Source organism: Ziziphus jujuba, chromosome 5 (assembly GCF_031755915.1).
Source record: "Ziziphus jujuba cultivar Dongzao chromosome 5, ASM3175591v1".
NCBI lineage: Eukaryota > Viridiplantae > Streptophyta > Magnoliopsida > Rosales > Rhamnaceae > Ziziphus > Ziziphus jujuba.
The window spans coordinates 21488232-21514024 of NC_083383.1; the positions used below are offsets into that span (position 1 = coordinate 21488232).

At 33.5% G+C, this 25793-nt stretch overlaps 1 protein-coding gene and 2 non-coding genes across 3 annotated transcripts; 2 read left to right on the forward strand and 1 right to left on the reverse strand.

Annotated features, from left to right (window-relative positions):
* Positions 1–2501: 2501 nt before the first annotated feature.
* Positions 2502–7973, reverse strand: LOC132803722 (uncharacterized). Its single transcript, XM_060817112.1, has one exon. The coding sequence runs from the start codon at positions 7950–7952 to the stop codon at positions 2658–2660; it is 5295 nt and encodes a 1764-aa protein (XP_060673095.1). The 5' UTR covers positions 7953–7973; the 3' UTR covers positions 2502–2657.
* Positions 7639–7745, forward strand: LOC112492154 (small nucleolar RNA R71). The gene has a single exon (XR_003056495.1). It is a non-coding gene; the product is annotated as a small nucleolar RNA R71 (small nucleolar RNA).
* A 17499-nt stretch (positions 7974–25472) lies between the features above and the next one.
* LOC125423131 (small nucleolar RNA R71) lies at positions 25473–25579 on the forward strand. Its single transcript, XR_009639222.1, has one exon. It is a non-coding gene; the product is annotated as a small nucleolar RNA R71 (small nucleolar RNA).
* Positions 25580–25793: the final 214 nt, after the last annotated feature.

The window sequence follows — 25793 nt, forward strand, 5'->3', positions numbered from 1 at the left end:
TGTTTCTATTTAAGCCTCCTAAAAGCTCTTAAATAACTCTCTAAACTTGTATATCTTCCTTCAATGTGGTGGGGGCTATATATATAGGGCCTTGGGAATCTTTTTCTCTCTTTATTTCCAATGTGGGAGTCTTGGAAGATACCTTTTTTAAGCCATGAAGAGGGTTGGACGAATTTCATGTGTAAAAAGGAAACTGTATATTACTTGGTCTCTACTACTTTCCTTTTATCTAATTCCTCCTAAAAAATAGTTAATTAGTCTAATTTACCCTTAATGAAGCATGTGACATGACATGTGCCTCATTAATGATAAATTAACCAATTATTGCCACTTGTTTTTATCTTGGCCCTCAAATTGCCTTAATTCTCTCTTTTGATCAATGGTGGAGATTTAACTAGAATATTCCTTTTTATAAATTTCAAACTTTAAATGATGATAACTCTTTGCTCGCACCTCGAAATCCACAAATAACGAGACATTTGAAATCCTCAGATCTTGATGATTCATATGACATCCATTTCCACCATGAAATTCTCGATAGAATCTTTATGGAATCTTCAAGGTATCTTTTTGGAATCTTCTTAATGCTTAGTCCGTTCGAGCTCAAATCTTGCTTCCCACCATAATTCGACCCAAGGAATCCATCTTTATGGTTGTTTTCTTAAAATTCTTCCTCTTTCACCTAGATTAAGAAAAATACATAATTAAGTATCTTTCCATAACAAATTAACACAAACTAACAAATATTAAGCTATAAATATGGCCTAAAATCATCAATATTTTAGACCTAACAAATACCCCCAAACTTAAGATTTGCTAGTCCCTAGCAAAGAAAAAGAATAAGAAAATGAAATGTTATTTAAAGAACATAAGATACTTTAATGAGGTGCCTCAAAGATTGTATAACATATGACTTTTCAAATGGTTTCAAAGTAATTATGTAACTCAATACCTTATATTCTATCCAACATATATGATACTTCCAATGTGTGTGTGTGAAAATCAATTTATACACTTAATTATCATATGCTTGAATAAATTTACAAGAATTAGAGATTGATAATAACGTATGAACTACCATATGCTTGACTTAATTATCACTCTCCACTAATGTAGGTTAATGCACCACCTTAAATCATTAGGACTTCATGGTTTCTATTGTTAAGGCTAATGGATAAGGCTAAAGAAAGAAAAGGATAGGATATAATAAATCAAAGAAAGAAAGCTAAAATTAAATATCAATGAATAAATTACTTGTAAAATTTGTTTCTTTATTAGAACTTCTTTTCTTATTTTAACTTCAATTTCAATATCCTTTTTCTCCTTTTTATTGTGCATACATTCTTCAAATCACACATATTCTTTCTTTATTTCTTTTTTTTCTTTTTTTTTCTTTCTTTCTTTTCCACTAAACCCCCAAACTTATTTTTCTTCTTATTGCACATTCAAACCTCCAATTTACACAAAAATGCATACTAGAGCCAAATTCACCAAATACTTAACCTCCAAACTTTATATTTTTTTTCCTTCTTTTTTTTTTTTTTTTTTTTCAACACTCAAACAAGCTCACAAGCATATATTCATATCAATTCAATTAAAGCTCTCTTTGTAGTATGTTCAAGGTAGGAAAAAGAAATTTAAGGCTCAAAAAGGGTAAGTAAATGTGCTTTAATGAAGAAAAGGCTCTAACACATCTTTATGCATCCTAAAGGCTCAAATAAGGTACTAGTGGAAGATAATGTATTAGGTTGGCTTGAAAGGTTCAAACTTAAACAAAGATGGCCTAAATCATGTTCTTAGTAATGCATTCACCTAGGATTTCGCCTCAAGCAATAATCAAGCAAGTTCTAGAGTTCAATTAATAATAAAGTACTCGAATTCATGCAAACCTTCTTCAAAACACAATCTAAATTATGCATTATTGATTATGTGCTCAAAATTTATTGAAAGTAACAATATGTGAATATAAATTCAAGCATTTAGGCATACACAAAAACAAATCCATCATCTAAAAACCAATTTTTTTTCAATCATAGTCTTATCATTGGCTCATTAAAGTACTAAAGAAAACACCACAAAAACAAATTTTTTTTTTTTTAATAATGAAGGAAAATAAAAACTAAAACTAACATTTTTGAAAACTTATAAAAACACTTAAATGGACAAGATTTAAAAGATGCAAAGCATGCTTTTCACCCCCAAACTTAAAATGAACAATGTCCTCATTGTGAAAAACATAAAATAAAGCAAAAGTAAATAAAAGGTAAAGAATACTCCCCTTTGAAGACATGGAATGTTCCTTGTAATGTGAAAACTTGGGAAAAACCTACATGTTGCATTTTCCCTACACACCATGCGGCCAAAAAGAAGGGCATGTATCCATACAATTTGATGTACTCCAATGCATATTCAAGGTGGTTATACTCCAAAAACCTAACTTTAGACTTGAAATTCTCAACATTCGTCTTTTGCTCTTTTACACCTAAACATCTTAAAACCTTGCAAAAACTCAAACAAAACACATCAAAACAACCTAAAAACAAGAAAACCACTAAAAACAACTAAAACAAATAGATAAATATAAGGTAAAGAAAGAAATTTGGGTTGCCTCCCAAGAGCGCTTGTTTAAAGTCATTAGCTTGACTCCTCCCTTTAACTTAATTAAGATCATCCAAGTAGAGGCTAGTCTCAAGCACTCCACCTTCATAATATGGCTTCAACCGCTGCCCATTCACCTTAAAACTTTCATGTCCCGGTTTGGTGATTTCAATTGCTCCACTTGGAAAAATTTGTACAATATCATATGGTCCACTCCATCTTGATCTTAATTTACCTGGAAACAATTTAAGTCTAGAGTTATAAAGAAGTACCTTTTGTCCAACATGAAAGTTCCTCTTTTTAATCATCTTGTCGTGCCATCTCTTTGTCTTTTCTTTGTAAATCTTTGCATTCTCGAAAGCATCCATCCTAAATTCTTCAAGTTCATCCAATTGCAATAGCCTATTCTTGCCCACAGCCTCTTGATCAAAATTGAGAAACTTGGTTGCCCAATATGCTTTATGCTCCAATTCCACGGGAAGATGACATTCCTTACCAAAAACCAGTTTATACGGAGAAGTACCAATGGGGGTCTTGTAGGCGGTCCGGTATGCCCAAAGTGCATCATCTAGCTTTAAGCTCCAATCCTTTCTTGAAGCATTGACCGTCTTCTCCAAAATCCTCTTTATTTCCCTGTTTGAAATTTCTACTTGCCCACTAGTTTGTGGGTGGTAAGGAGTAGCAATTTTATGTCTAACACCATATTTAGCAAGAAGGGATTCAAATTGTTTGTTGCAAAAATGAGTGCCACCATCACTAATGATTGCTCGGGGTGTACCAAATCTAGTAAAAATGTATTTTTTTAAAAATTTCAATACAACTCGTGCATCATTAGTAGGTAGTGCACTAGCTTCAACCCATTTAGAAACATAATCCACAGCAACTAAAATATATTTATTACCACAAGAAGAAGGAAAAGGACCCATGAAATCAATACCCCAAACATCAAACAATTCTACCTCAAGGATATTCTTCAAAGGCATCTCATTCTTCCTTGATATGTTCCCGGTTCTCTGGCACCTATCACACCCTTGCACATAAATATTAGTATCTTTAAACATAGATGGCCAATAAAATCCAGAATTTAAAATTTTTGCTATGGTTTTTCTAGTCCCAAAATGCCCCCCATACTCACTAGAATGACAACTTTTAATAATGGACATTGTCTCTTCTCTAGCAACACACCTCCTAATTATACCATCGGCACACTTCTTAAAAAGATAGGGGTCATCCCAAAAGTAATACCTACTTTCCTTAAGAAACTTATGCTTTTCATATGGTTTTTCCAAACTAGGCGGCATAACATTAGTAACCAAATAATTAACAATGTCAGCATACCAAGGTACATCAAACATACCATCAACCTTAAACACTTTCTCATCTGGAAAACACTCTTCTATATCTCTTTCTTCTTTTTCCTCACTCAATTTCAACCTAGACAAGTGATCAGCTACTAGGTTTTCTACTCCTTTTTTATCCAAAATTTCTAAGTCAAACTCTTGAAGTAACAAAACCCATCTAATTAACCTAGGTTTAGACTCTTTCTTACTCATGAGGTACTTAATTGCACTATGATCGGTATAGACAATGGTCTTAGAACCTAACAAATATGCTCTAAACTTATCAAAAGCAAAGACAATGGCAAGCATCTCTTTCTCAGTAGTAGCATAATTAAGTTGAGCATCATTCAAAGTTCTAGAAGCATAATAAATAACATGCAGTTTTTTATCTTTCCTTTGTCCCAAAACAGCTCCTATAGCATAATCACTAGCATCACACATAATTTCAAAAGGTAGATTCCAATTAGGAGTACACATAATGGGAGCACATATTAATTTTTCTTTCAAAAGATTAAAAGCATGCATGCATTCATCATCAAAAACAAAGGGAACATCTTTATTCAACAAGTTACAAAGAGGTTTAGTTATCTTGGAAAAATCCTTAATAAATCTCCTATAAAAGCCCGCATGCCCAAGAAAACTCCTAATACCTTTTATTGAAGTCGGTGGAGGCAATTTCTCTATAACTTCTATTTTAGCTTTATCTACCTCAATTCCCCTTTTAGAAATCTTATGACCTAAAACTATGCCCTCTTGAACCATAAAGTGACATTTTTCCCAATTAAGCACAAGATTCGTTTCTTTACACCTTAGAAGAACCCTAGATAAATTTTGCAAGCAAGAGGTAAAAGAATCACCAAATACACTAAAATCATCCATAAAGATTTCAATGATATCTTCTACCATATCCGAAAAGATGGACATCATACACCTTTGAAAGGTTGCAGGTGCATTGCATAAACCAAAAGGCATCCTTCTATAGGCAAAAGTTCCATAAGGACAAGTAAAAGTAGTCTTTTCTTGATCATCAGGGGCAATAGCTATTTGATTGTAACCGCTATAACCATCTAGAAAACAATAATATTCCTTACCGGCTAACCTTTCTAACATTTGATCAATGAATGGCAAAGGAAAATGGTCTTTTCTAGTGGCCTTATTAAGCTTCCTATAATCAATACACACTCTCCACCCAGTAACTAACCTAGTAGGAATAAGCTCACTCTTATCATTCTCTTGCACAGTCATCCCACCTTTCTTAGGAACTACTTGAATAGGACTTACCCAATTACTATCCGAAATAGGATAGATAATCCCGGCATCTAAAAGCTTTAAAATCTCACCATGAACCACTTTCTTAAGATTAGGATTAAGCCTCCTTTGATGTTCTACAGTCGGTTTATGGTCTTCCTCCATAAGTATTTTGTGCATACAAATAGAGGGGCTAATACCCTTAATATCAGCTATAGTCCAACCTAGTGCAGTTTTATGTTCTCTTAAAACTTCTAAAAGTTTGGCTTCTTGGTCCTCACTAAGGGCGGATGAAATTATTACCGGCAGGGTATTATTAAATCCTAGAAAAGCATATTTTAAATGACTAGGTAGTGGCTTCAAATCAATTATAGGTGGGTGCTCCACACTCGGTATCTTTCTAGGTCCACTCTCACCTAAATCCTCAAACTTTCCAACATAATCTACCTCACAGTGGGTGGTTATATCTATGATGTTACACTCTTGTTTTTCTTCTTCTGTACATGGTCCAAATAACTCACTCAATCCTAAGGGATCTAAATTACTTTCCTTTGCCATATCATTTACCAATTCATCACATGCATCAACAAGAAAGCAGCAAGAAATTTCATCAAGATTAGGAAATTTAACAACATTAGGGATTTGAAAACTTACCTCCTCATTGAGTACTCTAAGGGTTACTTGCCTTTGTTGTACATCAATTAGGGCACGTCCGGTTGCAAGAAATGGTCTTCCAAGAATGATTGGAATGTTGTCATCTTCCTCCATATCAAGTATCACAAAGTCTGCAGGGAATATGAACTTGTTTACTTTTACAAGTACATCCTCCAATATTCCCCTTGGCCTTTTTATGCTTCGATCTGCCATTTGAAGAGTCACTGTGGTAGGCTTCACATCTCCCACTCCAAGCTTCCTGTAAATGCTATATGGCATCAAATTAATGCTAGCACCTAAATCACAAAGAGCCATAAAATTATAATGTCCAATGTTACACGGGATATCAAAGCTTCCTGGATCTTTTAACTTGGGTGGAATCCTATGGTGTAACCTAGCACTACTCTCCTCACTCAAAGCTACTAACTCATAATTCTCCCACCTCCTCTTGTTTGACAATATCTCCTTCAAAAACTTAACATAGGAAGGCATTTGTTCTAAGGCATCTATGAAAGGGATATTTACATGCAATTGCTTAAATACATCAAGAAACTTTTTAAATTGATTATCTAACTTTGCATTCCTAAACCTAGATGGGAAAGGTGGAGGTGGGGTTTTCTTGTAGGCTTGATTCTTCTCCTCATTTTCGTTGTGCTTGTCAATAGGTTTGGTTAGGTAAGGTGCTGGTTCAACTTTCTTTGATCCAGTTGGTGAGCTCTCGGCCTCTCTTACATGTGGCGGTATGTACTTTGTTGGTGGAGACTTCATGGCATCACTTAAACCTTCATCTTTTCTCCTATAAGCCTCATTATGCTCCACATTTGATTTTGAGTTGTCATGTGTGACCAAGTGTGATGTTGAGTCTATAGGGCTCTCTTCATCTTCATCATCAAGAATTACCATCCCTTTGTCACTTTCTTTAGGCCCGGCTACTTGCTTTCCACTTCTTAATGTAATGGCTTGAACCTGCTCCTTTGGGTTCTTCTCCGTTTGGCTTGGCAAAGTTCCTTGACTTCTTTGGAATTGAGTTGCTAATTGACCTATTTGGTTCTCCAAGCTTTTGATTGCAGCCATTTGGTTGTTGAACATTTGACTATGGTTTGTCAATTGTTGCTCAGTTCTCTGCATGAAAGAATTAGTACTATTAGATAACTCTTGCAAAGATTGTTGAAGTGAAGAAAATTGAGTTTGAGCTTGAGAAGAATTTTGATTTTGATGTGCAAGTTGCGGCTTTTGGTAGAATGGAGATTGGAATTGTTGTTTTTGAAACCCTCCACTTTGTCCTTGATTAGACCCTTGCTGGTTGTTGTTAGACCATGAAAAATTTGGGTGGTTCCTCCATCCTGGATTATATGTGTTAGAATATGGATTGTTTTGTTGCTTTTGGAAGTTCCCTACAAAATTAACATCATCAGAAGCAAAGGGATTTCCAACTTGGCAATCCACACTCTTATGATCATGAGCACCACATAAATCACAAAATAAAAAATTATTAGTAGATTGGATAGAATTCACCCCTATTTGACCAAATTGAGTGTTCAAGGTCTTCATGAATTGGGTTGCAAGTTGAGCTCCTAAGTTGTTAATATCAACGTCTTCCACGGCCTTTACTTGACTTCTTCCATTTAGTCTCCTCTCACTTGGATATTGGTAGTTATTATGGGCCATCTCTTCAATTAATTCAAATGCTTCTGATTGCCTCTTCTTCATTAAAGAACCTCCTGCAGCTGCATCTACCAATTGTTTGTTACCATAATCTAGACCATTATAGAAAATCTGTACCTGTATCCATGTTGGAAAACCATGGTGTGGGCATCTTCTTAATAGTTCCTTGAAGCGCTCCCATGCATCATACAAAGTCTCTTGGTCCCATTGACAAAAATTGTTTATATCACTTTTCAATTTTGCGGTCTTTGATGGAGGAAAAAATTTGTCTAGGAATTTTGCCTCCATAGCATCCCATGTAGTGATAGTACCTGCAGGTAAAGAATTTAACCACACTTTTGCCTTGTCTCTAAGAGACCAAGGAAAAAGTCTTAATCGAAAAGCATCATCAGAAACACCATTTTGTTTAGACATATCACACAATTGAAGAAAACTAGAAATATGCATGTTTGGATCTTCATGAGGCAAACCACAAAATTGAACATTATTAAGCAAAGAAGTAGTAGATGCTTCAATTTTAAAATTGTTTGCTTCAAATGGGTGGTCTCCTTATGCAAGACAAATCACCAACTTTCTTGTGAGCAGCATAGTCGCATATGGGCAAATCATCTTCTCTTTGGTTGGCCATTGCACCTTCTTGAGTTCCTTGGTCTATACGTACCCAAGTACCCCTTATGGCTTGTTTTCTAGGTGCTGGTTTATTTTCTAAGTCAACTTCCTCCTTGAACTCTTGATCACCACTATGACTCATACACAACACCTAATTCCTAAAAAAGAGAGCACGGAAAATAAATTAGAAAGAAAATTAGAAAATTAAACAAGAAAGAAAAAAAAAATTTATTAGAATTCTAATGTTGCTAACTATCTAACAATTAAAATCAATTAGCGATAAAGAAAAACAAACTAACACTTAACTAAAAGATAAATGAAAATAACTCTAGGAAATAACGAACCAAACGAAAAGAATGCAAAAAAATTAAACCCTTTTGTGAGGTATGCTTTTAAAGTAAACAATTATGCCAAACTAAAATTTCAACTAAAAGTAAGCTAAACCTAATCTTATTCAACCAAACAAATAAAAAAAAATAAAAAAAAATTAAAACCCTAGCATGCAACACTAAAACCAAAATTAAGAAACAAATATAAAAATTTAAAATAAGAAAACAATGTTCAAAGCACTACTAAACCCAATCCGAATTAATATTAATGCCTTAATCCCCGGCAACGGCGCCAAAAACTTGATGTGTAAAATCAACTCGCAAGTGCACGAATCGTTTTCAAGTAATAAAGTGGAAAAATAGGGTTGTCGTACCCAAGGGATTAAGTATTAAGTACCAAAGATAATTAGGTTTTGATAATATTTGAACTAAAATTTAAGATGGCAATTGAAAACTAAATAAACTAAATTAAACAAAAGCAATCAATTAAAATTAGATCAATTTCAAGTAAGAGAGAGAATTGAATAATTATGAATACTAGGGCATTTGATTTCACCACTAACTATTCCAATTTAATTACTTAAATATATGAATTTAATTAACTAGTAATTTTGTTAACCATACTTAATCACAAAATTAATCAAAAGTAGTTTCCACTCACAATTGATAATATTCACATAACCTAATTTATTCCTTCCGGCCTATAAATTAAATCATGCAAATTCGTCAAGCATAGATTAAGCAAATAATATGGCATGAGACATAACTATTTTCCAATCAATTATGCATTCATGTAAATCATTGGAGATCCATAATATTATCCTTTTCCAAGCTCAAATATTATTAAAATCATTCATTCCTTCCGGCCTATGAAAGCATTAAGTATACCAATGATTTATTAACAAAACATATTACTAATTAAATAAAACTCAACATATATTAAAATAATTAAACCTTCATAGTTAGGGCTACATCATAGCCCTAGCTATGAAAATTAGTTCATGGTAAAAATAATTTCAACATCCATAATTATTAAAAATAATAAGATTCACAATTAAAGAGAAAGGAAAAGAGAATAAAAACTATTGAAGAAATTCTCCTCCAAGAGCTCTCAAAGTCGTAGCCTTCTTCTCCAAGCAAGCCCACGTCTCTCTGCCTCCTCCAAGCTCTCCAATTGATCTTCTAAAACCCTAAAACTTTAAAACCCTAGAACCCTTAAGAGAACCTTAGAAACTCCCAAAATTTGGTTTGTTTCTATTTAAGCCTCCTAAAAGCTCTTAAATAACTCTCTAAACTTGTATATCTTCCTTCAATGTGGTGGGGGCTATATATATAGGGCCTTGGGAATCTTTTTCTCTCTTTATTTCCAATGTGGGAGTCTTGGAAGATACCTTTTTTAAGCCATGAAGAGGGTTGGACGAATTTCATGTGTAAAAAGGAAACTGTATATTACTTGGTCTCTACTACTTTCCTTTTATCTAATTCCTCCTAAAAAATAGTTAATTAGTCTAATTTACCCTTAATGAAGCATGTGACATGACATGTGCCTCATTAATGATAAATTAACCAATTATTGCCACTTGTTTTTATCTTGGCCCTCAAATTGCCTTAATTCTCTCTTTTGATCAATGGTGGAGATTTAACTAGAATATTCCTTTTTATAAATTTCAAACTTTAAATGATGATAACTCTTTGCTCGCACCTCGAAATCCACAAATAACGAGACATTTGAAATCCTCAGATCTTGATGATTCATATGACATCCATTTCCACCATGAAATTCTCGATAGAATCTTTATGGAATCTTCAAGGTATCTTTTTGGAATCTTCTTAATGCTTAGTCCGTTCGAGCTCAAATCTTGCTTCCCACCATAATTCGACCCAAGGAATCCATCTTTATGGTTGTTTTCTTAAAATTCTTCCTCTTTCACCTAGATTAAGAAAAATACATAATTAAGTATCTTTCCATAACAAATTAACACAAACTAACAAATATTAAGCTATAAATATGGCCTAAAATCATCAATATTTTAGACCTAACATACATACACATGACAAAGATTGCCCATCAGAAGAAGTTTCCCAATACACTATCACTAGTTCATGGGAATTTTCTAATTTTCCTTCAAATTCATTGCAAAAAGGGCTTAAGGATCATGAAGAGGATAAGTCAAGGATTCAATCAAGCCAAAATTTGGCCAAATCTGATGAGGATAAAGCTATGGCCGCACTTCATGAAGATTGCTTACTAACAGAGGCTAAATCTCAACTTTTCAAGCCAAATATTGAATTTCCAAGAGCCCAAGATGTATATATCCATGCTCCAAAAATGCAATTGAGGTTGAATGCATCCCAAAAGGAGACAAACAAAGCATTTTTGGACCTAAAAGAATCCAATCTACCAAAAAGAAAGTTCAATTCATGCTTCTAGTTCAAATTGAGACTTATATAGTACAAGGAGTTAAAAGTTTGCTAAGGCCACAAGATTATCACGATGCACAATTTCCATACCGTAAGCTTGGACAATATTACGAGGATGACATCATTTACATATTTAAATAAGCGCTCTTGGGAGGCAACCCAAGTTTCCTTCTTTACCTTATATTTATCTATTTATTTTAGTTGTTTTTAGTTGTTTTCTTATTTTAGGATGTTTTGATGTGTTTTATTTGAATTATTGCAAGGTTTTAAGATGTTTAGGTGCAAAAGAGCAAAAGATGAATATTGAAAATTCCAAGTCTAAAGCTAGGTTTTTGGAGTATAACCACCTTGAATATGCATTGGATTGCATCAACTTGCATGGGCACATGCCCTTCTCTTTGGCCGCATAGTGTGTAGGAAAAATGCACCATGTAGGTTTTTCCCAAGTGTTCACATTGTGAGGAGCATTCCAAATTTTCAAAGGGGAGTATTCTTTACCTTTTATTTACTTTTGCTTTATTTTATGTTTTTCACAATGAGGACATTGTTCATTTTAAGTTTGGGGTGAAAAGCATGCTTTGCATCTTTTAAATTTTGTCCTTTTAAGTGTTTTTATTAGTTTTTATGCATGTTAGCTTTGGTTATTACTTTCCTTCATAAAAGTTTTTTAAAAAAAATATTTTACTTTTAGTGTGTGTTTGTGTTATTTGGTTGATTTTTATTATTGAAATTTTTTTTTTGTGTTGTTTTCTTAAGTAGTTAAATGAGCCAATGATAAGACTATGATTGAAAATAAATTGGTTTTTAGATAGTGTATTTGTTTTTGTGTATGCTTAAATGCTTGAAGTTATATTCACATATTGTTACTTTCAATAAATTTTGAGCACATAATTAATAATGCATGATTTAGATTGTGTTTTGAAGAAGGTTTGCATGAATTAGAGTACTTTATTACTAATTGAACTCTAGAACTTGGTTGATTATTGCTTGAGGCGAAATCCTAGGTAAATGCATTACTAAGAACATGATTTAGGCTATCTTTGTTTAAGTTTGAGCCTTTCAAGCCTACGTAAAACATTATCTTCCACTTGTACCTTATTTGAGCCTTTAAGATGCATAAAGATGTACTAGAGCCTCTTGTTCATTAAAAGCACATTTACGTACCCTTTTTGAGCCTTAAATTTCTTTTTCCTACCCTGAGCATACTATAAAGAGAGATTTAATTGAATTGATATGAATATATGCTTATGAGTTAGTGGGAGTGTTGAAGAAAAAGGAAAAAAATGAAGTTTGGAGGTTAAGTATTTGGTGAATTTGGCTTTAGTATGTATTTTTGTGTAAGTTGGAGGTTTGAATGTGTAATAAGAAAAAAAATGAGTTTGGGGGTTTAGTGAAAAAGAAGAAAAGGAGAAATGGAAGATTTGTAAGTTTATATTGAAAGTTAAAAGAAAAAAAGAAGGAAAGAAGAAAAAAAAAAATCTAAGAAAGAAACAAATTTTATAAGTAATTTATTCATTGATATTTAATTTTAGCTTTCTTTAATTAATTTATTTTATATTATCCTTTCCTTTCTTTTAAGCCATACCCTTTTAGCCTTAACAATAAAAGCCATGAAGTCCTAATGATTCAAGGTGATGCATTAGCCTACATTAGTGGAGAGTGATAATTAAGTCAAGCATATGGTAGTTCATACTTTATTATCAATCTCTAATTCTTGTAAATTTATTTAAATGGATGATACACTGATTGTATAAATTGATTTCCACACACACACATTGGAAGTATCATATATGTTAGATGGAAGATAACGCATTGAGTTACATAATTACTTTGAAACCATTTGAAAATTCATATGTTATACAATCTTTGAGGCAACCCATTAAAGTATCTTATGTTCTTTTAAAAAGTTTCATTTTCTTATTCTTTTTCTTTATTAGGGACTAGTAAATCTTAAGTTTGGGGGTATTTGTTTGGCTTAAAATATTGATGATTTTATGCCATATTTAGAGCTTAATATTTGTTAGTTTGTGTTAATTTGTTATGGAAAAATACTCAATTATATATTTTTCTTAATCTAGGTGAAGGAGGAAGAATTTCAAGAAAACAACCATAAAAATGGATTCTTTGGGCCGAATTATGGAGGAAAGCAAGGATAGAGCTCAAATGGACCAATCATTAAAAAGATTTCAAAAAGATACCTTGACAATTCCATAAAGACTCTGTCGGGAATTTCATGCTAGAAGTGGATGTCATAAGAATTCTCACAATCTAACGATCTCAAATGTCCCATAATTTTTGGATTTCAAGGTGCGAGCAAAGAGTTATCATCATTTAAAGCTTGGAATTTATAAAAAGGAATATTCTAGTTAAATCTCCGCTATTGATCAAAAGAGGGAATCAAGACAATTTGAGGGCCAAGATAAAAACAAGTGGCAATAATTGGTTAATTTATCATTAATGAGGTACATGTCATGTCACATGCTTCATTAAGGGTAAATTAGACTAATTAACTATTTTGTGGAAGGAATTAGAGAAAAGGAAAGTAGTGGAGAGCAAGTTATATCAAGTTTTCTTTTTACACATGAAATTCGTCCATTAATATCTTAAAAAAGGTACCTTCCAAGACTCCCACATTGAAAATAAAAAGAGAAAAAGGTTCCAAGTGATGCACATCACACTTCCAACAATCCCTTTCAGCTACCTCAAGGCTCCATTACTCGAAGTAGAGCCAAAAAATTCAAGGAGGCCTTATTTGCATTAAGAAGGATCTTGATGTGTTTAAAGAGGAGGACATTACCAAACCCACCTTTGAGAATTCCAACTTGAAGAACAACTATTTGACAGCCCAATATCAAGTGTTTTTAGTTCGGAGAGTAAGCCAAAATTAAAGGTGGATGTTTTGGGCTTGGAGAATTATAAAATGGGCTTGAGGAAATTGCAAAATAGGCTGGTTTGGTGCTATTTTAGGAGACCAAGTATTTTAGAACATCCGGGCCATGTAATTATCAGCTAGCTAGGCCCAACTAGGTTAAATTAAGCATTTAATTTTATCTTGGTAATTTTGGACGTGTAATAACTATATAAGGTAATTCTAGTTGGTTCAAAATAAGTCAAAATAATCTTTAATGCTTTGTCTAGGGTTTCTAAAGAGTCTTAGACTCTATTTAAGGATTTTATTTTTCCATTTGTAAAGAGATTGGTTTTTTGAATGAAATTTTCTCTTATTGAGAATTGGATTTTTACCATTATTCTTGGACCTCTAGGTTATTCACTTGAGAGTGTCTTCCATAGATAAAGGGTCATGAGTCAATACCATAGGTTCCTACCTCTAAATAGGTAGTGGGCCTTCGTTGGATATATTTTATTTTATTTTAATTTTTTTTCTTTTTTTTCCCTTCTGTTTTTAAGTTCCTTGCAATTGTTTTTCGTCCCATCTCCATATCCAATCACCATCTGGATATTCACTTTCATTTCATTGACTCAAAATCATCATCTCACTACCATACCCGTATCCGTGAGCGTATCATTTTGGTATTAGAGCATCGGTTACAAGGTTTTTGAGAATTCTCTTTGTTTTATTTATTTCCTGATTATAACATGTTGAAACCCTAGCTTGTGTTGTTTTGGTTTCTGGTGTTTTTCTTTTGTTCATTGTTTCTTCTTTCCTCATCATTTGCTGTTCATTTTTTTCTTCTATTCCCATTTTGTGTTTCCATCCATTTTCCTTTTTGTTGTCCATTTTTGTTGTGTTTCTTTTTCTTAACATATCCTAGAAAATCCACAATCTTTTTCATTGAGTTTGCTGCTGTTTGGAAGGTTTGATATATATATATATATATATATACAGCCATATTGCCTTAGCAAAGGTTGTTTTTTTTTTTTTTTTTTTAAAAAAAAAAGAAGCATACTCCAAAAAAAAAAAAGAAAAAAAAAGTTGTGAAAAGCCTGATACATATATTAAAAAAATTTCAGATTTAAAAAAAAAAAAGCATATCCTTTTTGGCAATTGAAAGTAGATGCAACCTTTCAAAATCTTTCCTTTTGATTGATTTGGTTGTTTGATCTATTTAAAAGGCCATTGGTACAAAAGGATTATCTATATTAGATGCAACCTTTCAAAATCTTTCCTTTTGATTGATTTGGTTGTTTGATTTATTTAAAAGGCCATTGGTACAAAAGGATTATCTATATTAGTTGCTACAAATCTTCCTAATATCCTCTATTCTTTTGATCTTAATTCATTGATTGTTATTTTACCTTTTGTTGCTCACTATTTCCATTGTCATTTTCTCTTCTTGTCTTTCTTAGAATCTTGCTCCTTTCATTCTTTGTTATTTTGTTCATCATCTCGAAAAAGTGCTGCATTTCTTGTTTCACGCTTGTTCAAATAAGTATATCATGCTTGATAATGGTACTTGTTGAGTCCAATAGAACTTGGTGAATCACCTAGTGCATATTTTCTATCTTTATTGTGTGTGTGTGAAACACGAGTGAGAGAAAACACATGAGGGAGTGTAGTGAGGACATTTCTTTCACCATGTCATCCGATAAGCTTAGAGCAAAATATGAAGAAATCAACGCCAACAACAATATGGAAGGGAAGTTTGAAGAATTAATGAGGCATATGACTTTGATGGAAGAACAAATGAATACTCAAAGGAATTTCCCTAGACCACGACAGGAAACACCACAGGTTACTAATAAAGGAAGGAGAAACAATAGAAGAGCTCCAATGCCTAGAGAAGAAGATATTGAAGAAATTAGTGAGCATGAATATGAGGAAGATTTTGAGTTTGAGGATCCTAGAATGGGTACAAGGAGAGTAGTAAGGAGAGGGAATTTACCAAGGAGGAATCATAGAGGCCGAGATGGAGAGGATGGTAATTTGAACAGTATCAAAATGAGCATACCATCATTCCAAGGAAGGAATGATTCAAATGAGTACCTCAACTGGGAAAAGAAGGTAGATCTAATCTTTGATTGCCACTACCACTCCGAGGAGAAGAAGGTAAAGCTTGCTGTGATTGAGTTTAGTGACTATGCAATCATATGGTGGGATCAACTTGTCATGAACCGAAGAAGGAGTGGTGAGAGGACCATAAGAACATGGGGAAAACTCAAAACTGTTATGAGGAAAAGATTCATTCCAAACTATTATTATCGAGAGTTATACCTAAAACTTCAAGGTTTAACTCAAGATAATATGAGTGTGGAAGAATACTCAAAGGAAATGGAGGTTGCCATGATTAGAGCTAATGTTGTGGAGGACCACGAAGCTACAATTTCTAGGTTTATTGAAGGGCTTAATAAGGATATAGCAAATGTGGTGGAGTTGCAACCATATGTGGAATTGGAGTATGTGATTCACTTGGCAACCAAGGTGGAGAAACAACTCAAGAAAAGGATTCTTCCTTCAAAAACAACTCCATTAGCACCTTTGGAAAGGGAGAAAATACTTGGAAAGGTGGAAATTCAAATTGGAAGAAGAATGACAAACCGTACAGCAGTAAATTCAACAACTTAAAAGCTGAAGTTTCTAAGGAAAGGGCCAAAGGGAAAGCTAAAGAAGAAGAACCAAAAAGGCATAGGGACATCCATTGTTTCAAATGCTTAGGAAAAGGACATATTGCCTCTCAATGTCCTAATCGCAGAACCATGGTGATGAGGAATGGAGGAATCGAGTTCGAAAGCTAAAATGAAGAAGGTGAAGATGAAGAATCAGAGTTGGAAGAAAGTGAATGTGAATATGCAAAAAAAGGAAAATCTTTGGTGGTAAGGAGAGCTCTAAATGCACAAGCCAAGGAAGAAGAAAAGGACCAAAGGGAAAACATTTTCCATACAAGATGTGAAGTCCAAGGAAGGGTTTGCAATCTAATAATCGATGGAGGGAGCTGTACAAATGTGGCAAGTGAAGAATTGGTGAAGAAGTTAAAGCTAAGGACAACCAAGCATCCTCACCCATACAAGCTGTAATGGTTGACTGATTGTGGGGAAATCAAAGTTACTAAGCAAGTTAAAGTCTTGTTCACATGATGTGTAAAATCAACTCGCAAGTGCACGAATCGTTTTCAAGTAATAAAGTGGAAAAATAGGGTTGTCGTACCCAAGGGATTAAGAATTAAGTACCAAAGTTAATTAGGTTTTGATAATATTTGAACTAAAATTTAGGATGGCAATTGAAAACTAAATAAACTAAATTAAACAAAAGCAATCAATTAAAATTAGATCAATTTCAAGTAAGAGAGAGAATTGAATAATTATGAATACTAGGGTATTTGATTTCACCACTAACTATTCCAATTTAATTACTTAAATATGTGAATTTAGTTAACTAGTAATTTTGTTAACCACACTTAATCACAAAATTAATCAAAAGTAGTTTCCACTCACAATTGATAATATTCACATAACCTAATTTATTCCTTCCGACCTATAAATTAAATCATGCAAATTCATCAAGCATAGATTAATCAAATAATATGGCATGAGACATAACTATTTTCCAATCAATTATGCATTCATGTAAATCATTGGAGATCCATAATATTATCCTTTTCCAAGCTCAAATATTATTAAAATCATTCATTCCTTCCGGCCTATGAAAGCATTAAGTATACCAATGATTTATTAACAAAACATATTACTAATTAAATAAAACTCAACATATATTAAAATAATTAAACCTTCATAGTTAGGGCTACATCATAGCCCTAGCTATGAAAATTAGTTCATGGTAAAAATAATTTCAACATCCATAATTATTAAAAATAATAAGATTCACAATTTAAAGAGAAAGGAAAAAAGAATAAAAACTATTGAAGAAATTCTCCTCCAAGAGCTCTCAAAGTCGTAGCCTTCTTCTCCAAGCAAGCCCACGTCTCTCTGCCTCCTCCAAGCTCTCCAATTGATCTTCTAAAACTCTAAAACTTTAAAATCCTAGAACCCTTAAGAGAATATTAGAAACTCCCAAAATTTGGTTTGTTTCTATTTAAGCCTCCTAAAAGCTCTTAAATAACTCTCTAAACTTGTATATATTCCTTTAATGTGGTGGGGGCTATATATATAGGACCTTGAGAATCTTTTTTCTCTTTATTTTCAACGTGGGAGTCTTGGAAGATACCTTTTTTAGGCCATGAAAAGGGTTGGACGAATTTCATGTGTAAAAAGGAAACTTGATATTACTTGCTCTCTACTACTTTCCTTTTATCTAATTCCTCCTAAAAAAATAGTTAATTAGTCTAATTTACCCTTAATGAAGCATGTGACATGACATGTGCCTCATTAATGATAAATTAACCAATTATTGCCACTTGTTTTTATCTTTACCCTCAAATTGCCTTGATTCCCTCTTTTGATCAATGGTGGAGATTTAACTAGAATATTCCTTCTTATAAATTCCAAACTTTAAATGATGATAACTCTTTGCCCACACCTCGAAATCCAAAAATAACGAGACATTTAAAATCCTTAGATCGTGATGATTCATATGACATTCACTTCCACCATGAAATTCTCGATAGAATCTTTATGGAATCTTCAAGGTATGTTTTTGGAATCTTTTTAATGCTTAATCCGTTCGAGCTCAAATCTTGCTTCCCACCATAATTCGACCCAAGGAATCCGTCTTTATGGTTGTTTTCTTAAAATTCTTCCTCTTTCACCTAGATTAAGAAAAATACATAATTAACTATCTTTCCATAACAAATTAACACAAACTAACAAATATTAAGCTATAAATATCGCATAAAATCATCAATATTTTAAACCTAACAAATACTCCCAAACTTAAGATTTGCTAGTCCCTAGCAAAGAAAAAGAAAAAGAAAATGAAATTTTATTTAAAGAACATAAGATACTTTAATGAGGTGCCTCAAAGATTGTATAACATATGATTTTTCAAATGGTTTCAAAGTAATTATGTAACTCAATACCTTATATTCTATCCAACATATATGATATTTCCAATGTGTGTGTGTCGAAATCAATTTATACAGTTAATTATCATATGCTTGAATAAATTTACAAGAAGTAAAGATTGATAATAACGTATGAACTACCATATGCTTGACTTAATTATCACTCTCCACTAATGCAGGTTAATGCACCACCTTAAATCATTAGGACTTCATGGTTTCTATTGTTAAGGCTAATGGATAAGGCTAAAGAAAGAAAAGGATAGGATATAATAAATCAAAGAAAGAAAGCTAAAATTAAATATCAATGAATAAATTACTTGTAAAATTTGTTTCTTTATTAGAACTTCTTTTCTTATTTTAACTTCAATTTCAATATCCTTTTTCTCCTTTTTATTGTGCATACATTCTTCAAATCACACATATTCTTTCTTTATTTCTTTTTTTTATTTCTTTTTTTCTTTCTTTTCCACTAAACCCCCAAACTTATTTTTCTTCTTATTGCACATTCAAACCTCCAATTTACACAAAAATGCATACTAGAGCCAAATTCACCAAATACTTAACCTCCAAACTTTATTTTATTTTATTTTTTTCCTTTTTTTCATTTTTTTCTTTTTCAACACTCAAACAAGCTCACAAGCATATATTCATATCAATTCAATTAAAGCTCTCTTTGTAGTATGTTCAAGGTAGGAAAAAAGAAATTTAAGGCTCAAAAAGGGTAAGTAAATGTGATTTAATGAACAAAAGGCTCTAATACATCTTTATACATCCTAAAGGCTCAAATAAGGTACTAGTGGAAGATAATGTATTAGGTTGGCTTGAAAGGCTCAAACTTAAACAAAGATGGCCTAAATCATGTTCTTTGTAATGTATTCACCTAGGATTTCGCCTCAATCAATAATCAAGCAAGTTCTAGAGTTCAATTAATAATAAAGTACTCTAATTCATGCAAACCTTCTTCAAAACACAATCTAAATTATGAATTATTGATTATGTGCTCAAAATTTATTGAAAGTAACAATATGTGAATATAAATTCAAGCATTTGGGCATACACAAAAACAAATCCACCATCTAAAAACCAATTTATTTTCAATCATAGTCTTATCATTGGCTCATTAAAGTACTTAAGAAAACACCACAAAAACAATTTTTTTTTTTAATAATGAAGGAAAATAAAAACTAAAACTAACATTTTTGAAAACTTATAAAAACACTTAAATGGACAATATTTAAAAGATGCAAAGCATGCTTTTCACCCCCAAACTTAAAATGAACAATGTCCTCATTGTGAAAAACATAAAATAAAGCAAAAGTAAATAAAAGGTAAAGAATACTCCCCTTTGAAGACATGGAATGTTCCTCGTAATGTGAAAACTTGAGAAAAACCTACATGTTGCATTTTCCCTACACACCACGCAGCCAAAAAGAAGGGCATGTATCCATACAATTTGATGTACTCCAATGCATATTCAAGGTGGTTATACTCCAAAAACCTAACTTTAGACTTGAAATTCTCAACATTCGTCTTTTGCTCTTTTACACCTAAACATCTTAAAACCTTGCAAAAACTCAAACAAAACACATCAAAACAACCTAAAAACAAGAAAACAACTAGAAACAACTAAAATAAATAGATAAATATAAGATAAAGAAAGAAACTTGGGTTGCCTCCCAAGAGCGCTTGTTTAAAGTCATTAGCTTGACTCCTCCCTTTAACTTAATTAAGATCATCCAAGTAGAGGCTAGTCTCAAGCACTCCACCTTCATAATATGGCTTCAACCGCTGCCCATTCACCTTAAAACTTTCATGTCCCGGTTTGGTGATTTCAATTGCTCCACTTGGAAAAATTTGTACAATATCATATGGTCCACTCCATCTTGATCTTAATTTACCTGGAAACAATTTAAGTCTAGAGTTATAAAGAAGTACCTTTTGTCCAACATGAAAGTTCCTCTTTTTAATCATCTTGTTGTGCCATCTTTTTGTCTTTTCTTTGTAAATCTTTGCATTCTCGAAAGCATCCATCCTAAATTCTTCAAGTTCATCCAATTGCAATAGCCTATTCTTGCCCATAGCCTCTTGATCAAAATTGAGAAACTTGGTTGTCCAATATGCTTTATGCTCCAATTCCACGGGAAGATGACATTCCTTACCAAAAACCAGTTTATACGGAGAATTACCAATGGGGGTCTTGTAGGTGGTCCGGTATGCCCAAAGTGCATCATCTAGCTTTAAGCTCCAATCCTTTCTTGAAGCATTGACCGTCTTCTCCAAAATCCTCTTTATTTCCCTGTTTGAAATTTCTACTTGCCCACTAGTTTGTGGGTGGTAAGGGGTAGCAATTTTATGTCTACCACCATATTTAGCAAGAAGGGATTCAAATTGTTTGTTGCAAAAATGAGTGCCACCATCACTAATGATTGCTCGGGGTGTACCAAATCTAGTAAAAATGTATTTTTTTTAAAATTTCACTACAACTCGTGCATCATTAGTAGGTAGTGCACTAGCTTCAACCCATTTAGAAACATAATCCACAGCAACCAAAATATATTTATTACCACAAGAAGAAGGAAAAGGACCCATGAAATCAATACCCCATACATCAAACAATTCTACCTCAAGGATATTCTTCAAAGGCATCTCATTCTTCCTTGATACGTTCCCGGTTCTCTGGCACCTATCACACCCTTGCACATAAATATTAGTATCTTTAAACATAGATGGACAATAAAATCCAGAATTTAAAATTTTTGCTATGGTTTTTCTAGTCCCAAAATGCCCCCCATACTCACTAGAATGACAACTTTTAATAATGGACATTGTCTCTTCTCTAGCAACACACCTCCTATCTATACCATCGGCACACTTCTTAAAAAGATAGGGGTCATCCCAAAAGTAATACCTACTTTCCTTAAGAAACTTATGCTTTTCATATGGTTTTTCCAAACTAGGCGGCATAACATTAGTAACCAAATAATTAACAATGTCAGCATACCAAGGTACATCAAACATACCATCAACCTTAAACACTTTCTCATCTAGAAAACACTCTTCTATATCTCTTTCTTCTTTTTCCTTACTCAATTCCAACCTAGACAAGTGATCAGCTACTAGGTTTTCTACTCCTTTTTTATCCAAAATTTCTAAGTCAAACTCTTGAAGTAACAAAACCCATCTAATTAACCTAGGTTTAGACTCTTTCTTACTCATGAGGTACTTAATTGCACTATAATCGGTATAGACAATGGTCTTAGAACCTAACAAATATGCTCTAAACTTATCAAAAGCAAAGACAATGGCAAGCATCTCTTTCTCAGTAGTAGCATAATTAACTTGAGCATCATTCAAAGTTCTAGAAGCATAATAAATAACATACAGTTTTTTATCTTTCCTTTGTCCCAAAACAGCTCCTATAGCATAATCACTAGCATCACACATAATTTCAAAAGGTAGATTCCAATTAGGAGTACACATAATGGGAGCACATATTAATTTTTCTTTCAAAAGATTAAAAGCATGCATGCATTCATCATCAAAAACAAAGGGAACATCTTTATTCAACAAGTTACAAAGAGCTTTAGTTATCTTGGAAAAATCCTTAATAAATCTCCTATAAAAGCCCGCATGCCCAAGAAAACTCCTAATACCTTTTATTGAAGTAGGTGGAGGCAATTTCTCTATAACTTCTATTTTAGCTTTATCTACCTCAATTCCCCTTTTAGAAACCTTATGACCTAAAACTATGCCCTCTTGAACCATAAAGTGACATTTTTCCCAATTAAGCACAAGATTCGTTTCTTTACACCTTAGAAGAACCCTAGATAAATTTTGCAAGCAATAGGTAAAAGAATCACCAAATACACTAAAATCATCCATAAAAAATTCAATGATATTTTCTACCATATTCGTAAAGATGGACATCATACACCTTTGAAAGGTAGCAAGTGCATTGCATAAACCAAAAGGCATCCTTCTATAGGCAAAAGTTCCATAAGGACAAGTAAAAGTAGTCTTTTCTTGATCATCAGGGGCCATAGCTATTTGATTGTAACCGCTATAACCATCTAGAAAACAATAATATTCCTTACCGGCTAACCTTTCTAACATTTGATCAATGAATCGCAAAGGAAAATGGTCTTTTCTAGTGGCCTTATTAAGCTTCCTATAATCAATACACACTCTCCACCCAGTAACTAACCTAGTTGGAATAAGTTCACTCTTATCATTCTCTTGCACAGTCATCCCACCTTTCTTAGGAACTACTTGAATAGGATTTACCCAATTACTATCCGAAATAGGATAGATAATCCCGGCATCGAAAAGCTTTAAAATCTCACCATGAACCACTTTCTTAAGATTAGGATTAAGCCTCCTTTGATGTTCTACAGTCGGTTTATGGTCTTCCTCCATAAGTATTTTGTGCATACAAATAGAGGGGCTAATACCCTTAATATCAGCTATAGTCCAACCTAGTGCAGTTTTATGTTCTCTTAAAACTTCTAAAAGTTTGGCTTCTTGGTCCTCACTAAGGGCGGATGAAATTATTACCGGAAGGGTATTATTGAATCCTAGAAAAGCATATTTTAAATGACTAGGTAGTGACTTCAAATCAATTATAGGTGGGTGCTCCACACTCGGTATCTTTCTAGGTCCACTCTCACCTAAATCCTTAAACTTCCCAACATAATCTACCTCACAGTGGGTGGCTATATCTATGATGTTACACTCTTGTTTTTCTTCTTCTGTACATGGTCCAAATAACTCACTCAATCCTAAGGGATCTAAATTACATTCCTTTGCCATATCATTTACCAATTCATCACATGCATCGACAAGAAAGCAGCAAGAAATTTCATCAAGATTAGGAAATTTAACAACATTAGGGATTTGAAAACTTACCTCCTCATTGAGTAGTCTAAGGGTTACTTGCCTTTGTTGTACATCAATTAAGGCACGTCCGGTTGCAAGAAATGGTCTTCCAAGAATGATTGGAATGTTGTCATCTTCCTCCATATCAAGTATCACAAAGTCTGCAGGGAATATGAACTTGTTTACTTTTACAAGTACATCCTCCAATATTCCCCTTGGCCTTTTGATGCTTCGATCTGCCATTTGAAGAGTCACTATGGTAGGCTTCACATCTCCCACTCCAAGCTTCCTGTAAATGCTATATGGCATCAAATTAATGCTAGCACCTAAATCACAAAGAGCCATAAAATTATAATGTCCAATGTTACACGGGATATCAAAGCTTCCCGGATCTTTTAACTTGGGTGGAATCCTATGGTGTAACCTAGCACTACTCTCCTCACTCAGAGCTACTAACTCATAATTCTCCCACCTCCTCTTGTTTGATAATATCTCCATCAAAAACTTAACATAGGAAGGCATTTGTTCTAAGGCATCTATGAAAGGGATATTTACATGCAATTGCTTAAATACATTAAGAAACTTTTTAAATTGATTATCTAACTTTGCATTCCTAAACCTAGATGGGAAAGGTGGAGGTGGGGTTCTCTTGTAGGCTTGATTCTTCTCCTCATTTTCGTTGTGCTTGTCAATAGGTTTGGTTAGGTAAGGTGCTGGTTCAACTTTCTTTGATCCAGTTGGTGAGCTCTCGGCCTCTCTAACATGTGGTGGTATGTACTTTGTTGGTGGAGACTTCATGGCATCACTTAAACCTTCATCTTTTCTCCTATAAGCCTCATTATGCTCCACATTTGATTTGGAGTTGTCATGTGTGACCAAATGTGATGTTGAGTCTATAGGGCTCTCCTCATCTTCATCATCAAGAATTACCATCCCTTTGTCACTTTCTTTAGGCCCGGCTACTTGCTTTCCACTTCTTAATGTAATGGCTTGAACCTGCTCCTTTGGGTTCTTCTCCGTTTGGCTTGGCAAAGTTCCTTGACTTCTTAATGTAATTGACCTATTTGGTTCTCCAAGCTTTTGATTGCAGCCATTTGGTTGTTGAACATTTGACTATGGTTTGTCAATTGTTGCTCAGTTCTCTGCATGAAAGAATTAGTATTATTAGATAACTCTTGCAAGGATTGTTCAAGTGAAGAAAATTGAGTTTGAACTTGAGAAGAATTTGATTTTGATGTGCAAGTTGTAGCTTTTGGTAGAATGGAGATTGGAATTGTTGTCTTTGAAACCCTCCACTTTGTCCTTGATTAGACCCTTGCTGGTTGTTGTTAGACCATGAAAAATTTGGGTGGTTCCTCCATCTTGGATTATATGTGTTAGAATATGGATTGTTTTGTTGCTTTTGGAAGTTCCCTACAAAATTAACATCATCAGAAGCAAAGGGATTTCCAACTTGGCAATCCACACTCTTATGATCATGAGCACCACATAAATCACAAAATAAAAAATTATTAGTAGATTGGATAGAATTCACCCCTATTTGACCAAATTGAGTGTTCAAGGTCTTCATGAATTGGGTTGCAAGTTGAGCTCCTAAGTTGTTAATATCAACATCTTCCACGGCCTTTACTTGACTTCTTCCATTTAGTCTCCTCTCACTTGGATATTGGTAGTTATTATGGGCCATCTCTTCAATTAATTCAAATGCTTCTGATTGCCTCTTCTTCATTAAAGAACCTCCTGCAGCTGCATCTACCAATTGTTTGTTACCATAATCTAGACCATTATAGAAAATCTGTACCTATATCCATGTTGGAAAACCATGGTGTGGGCATCTTCTTAATAGTTCCTTGAAGCGCTCCCATGCATCATACAAAGTCTCTTGGTCCCATTGACAAAAATTGTTTATATCACTTTTCAATTTTGCGGTCTTTGATGGAGGAAAAAATTTGTATAGGAATTTTGCCTCCATAGCATCCCATGTAGTGATAGTACCTGCAGGTAAAGAATTTAACCACACTTTTGCCTTGTCTCTAAGAGACCAAGGAAAAAGTCTTAATCAAAAAGCATCATCAGAAACACCATTTTGTTTAGACAAATCACACAATTGAAGAAAACTAGAAATATGCATGTTTGGA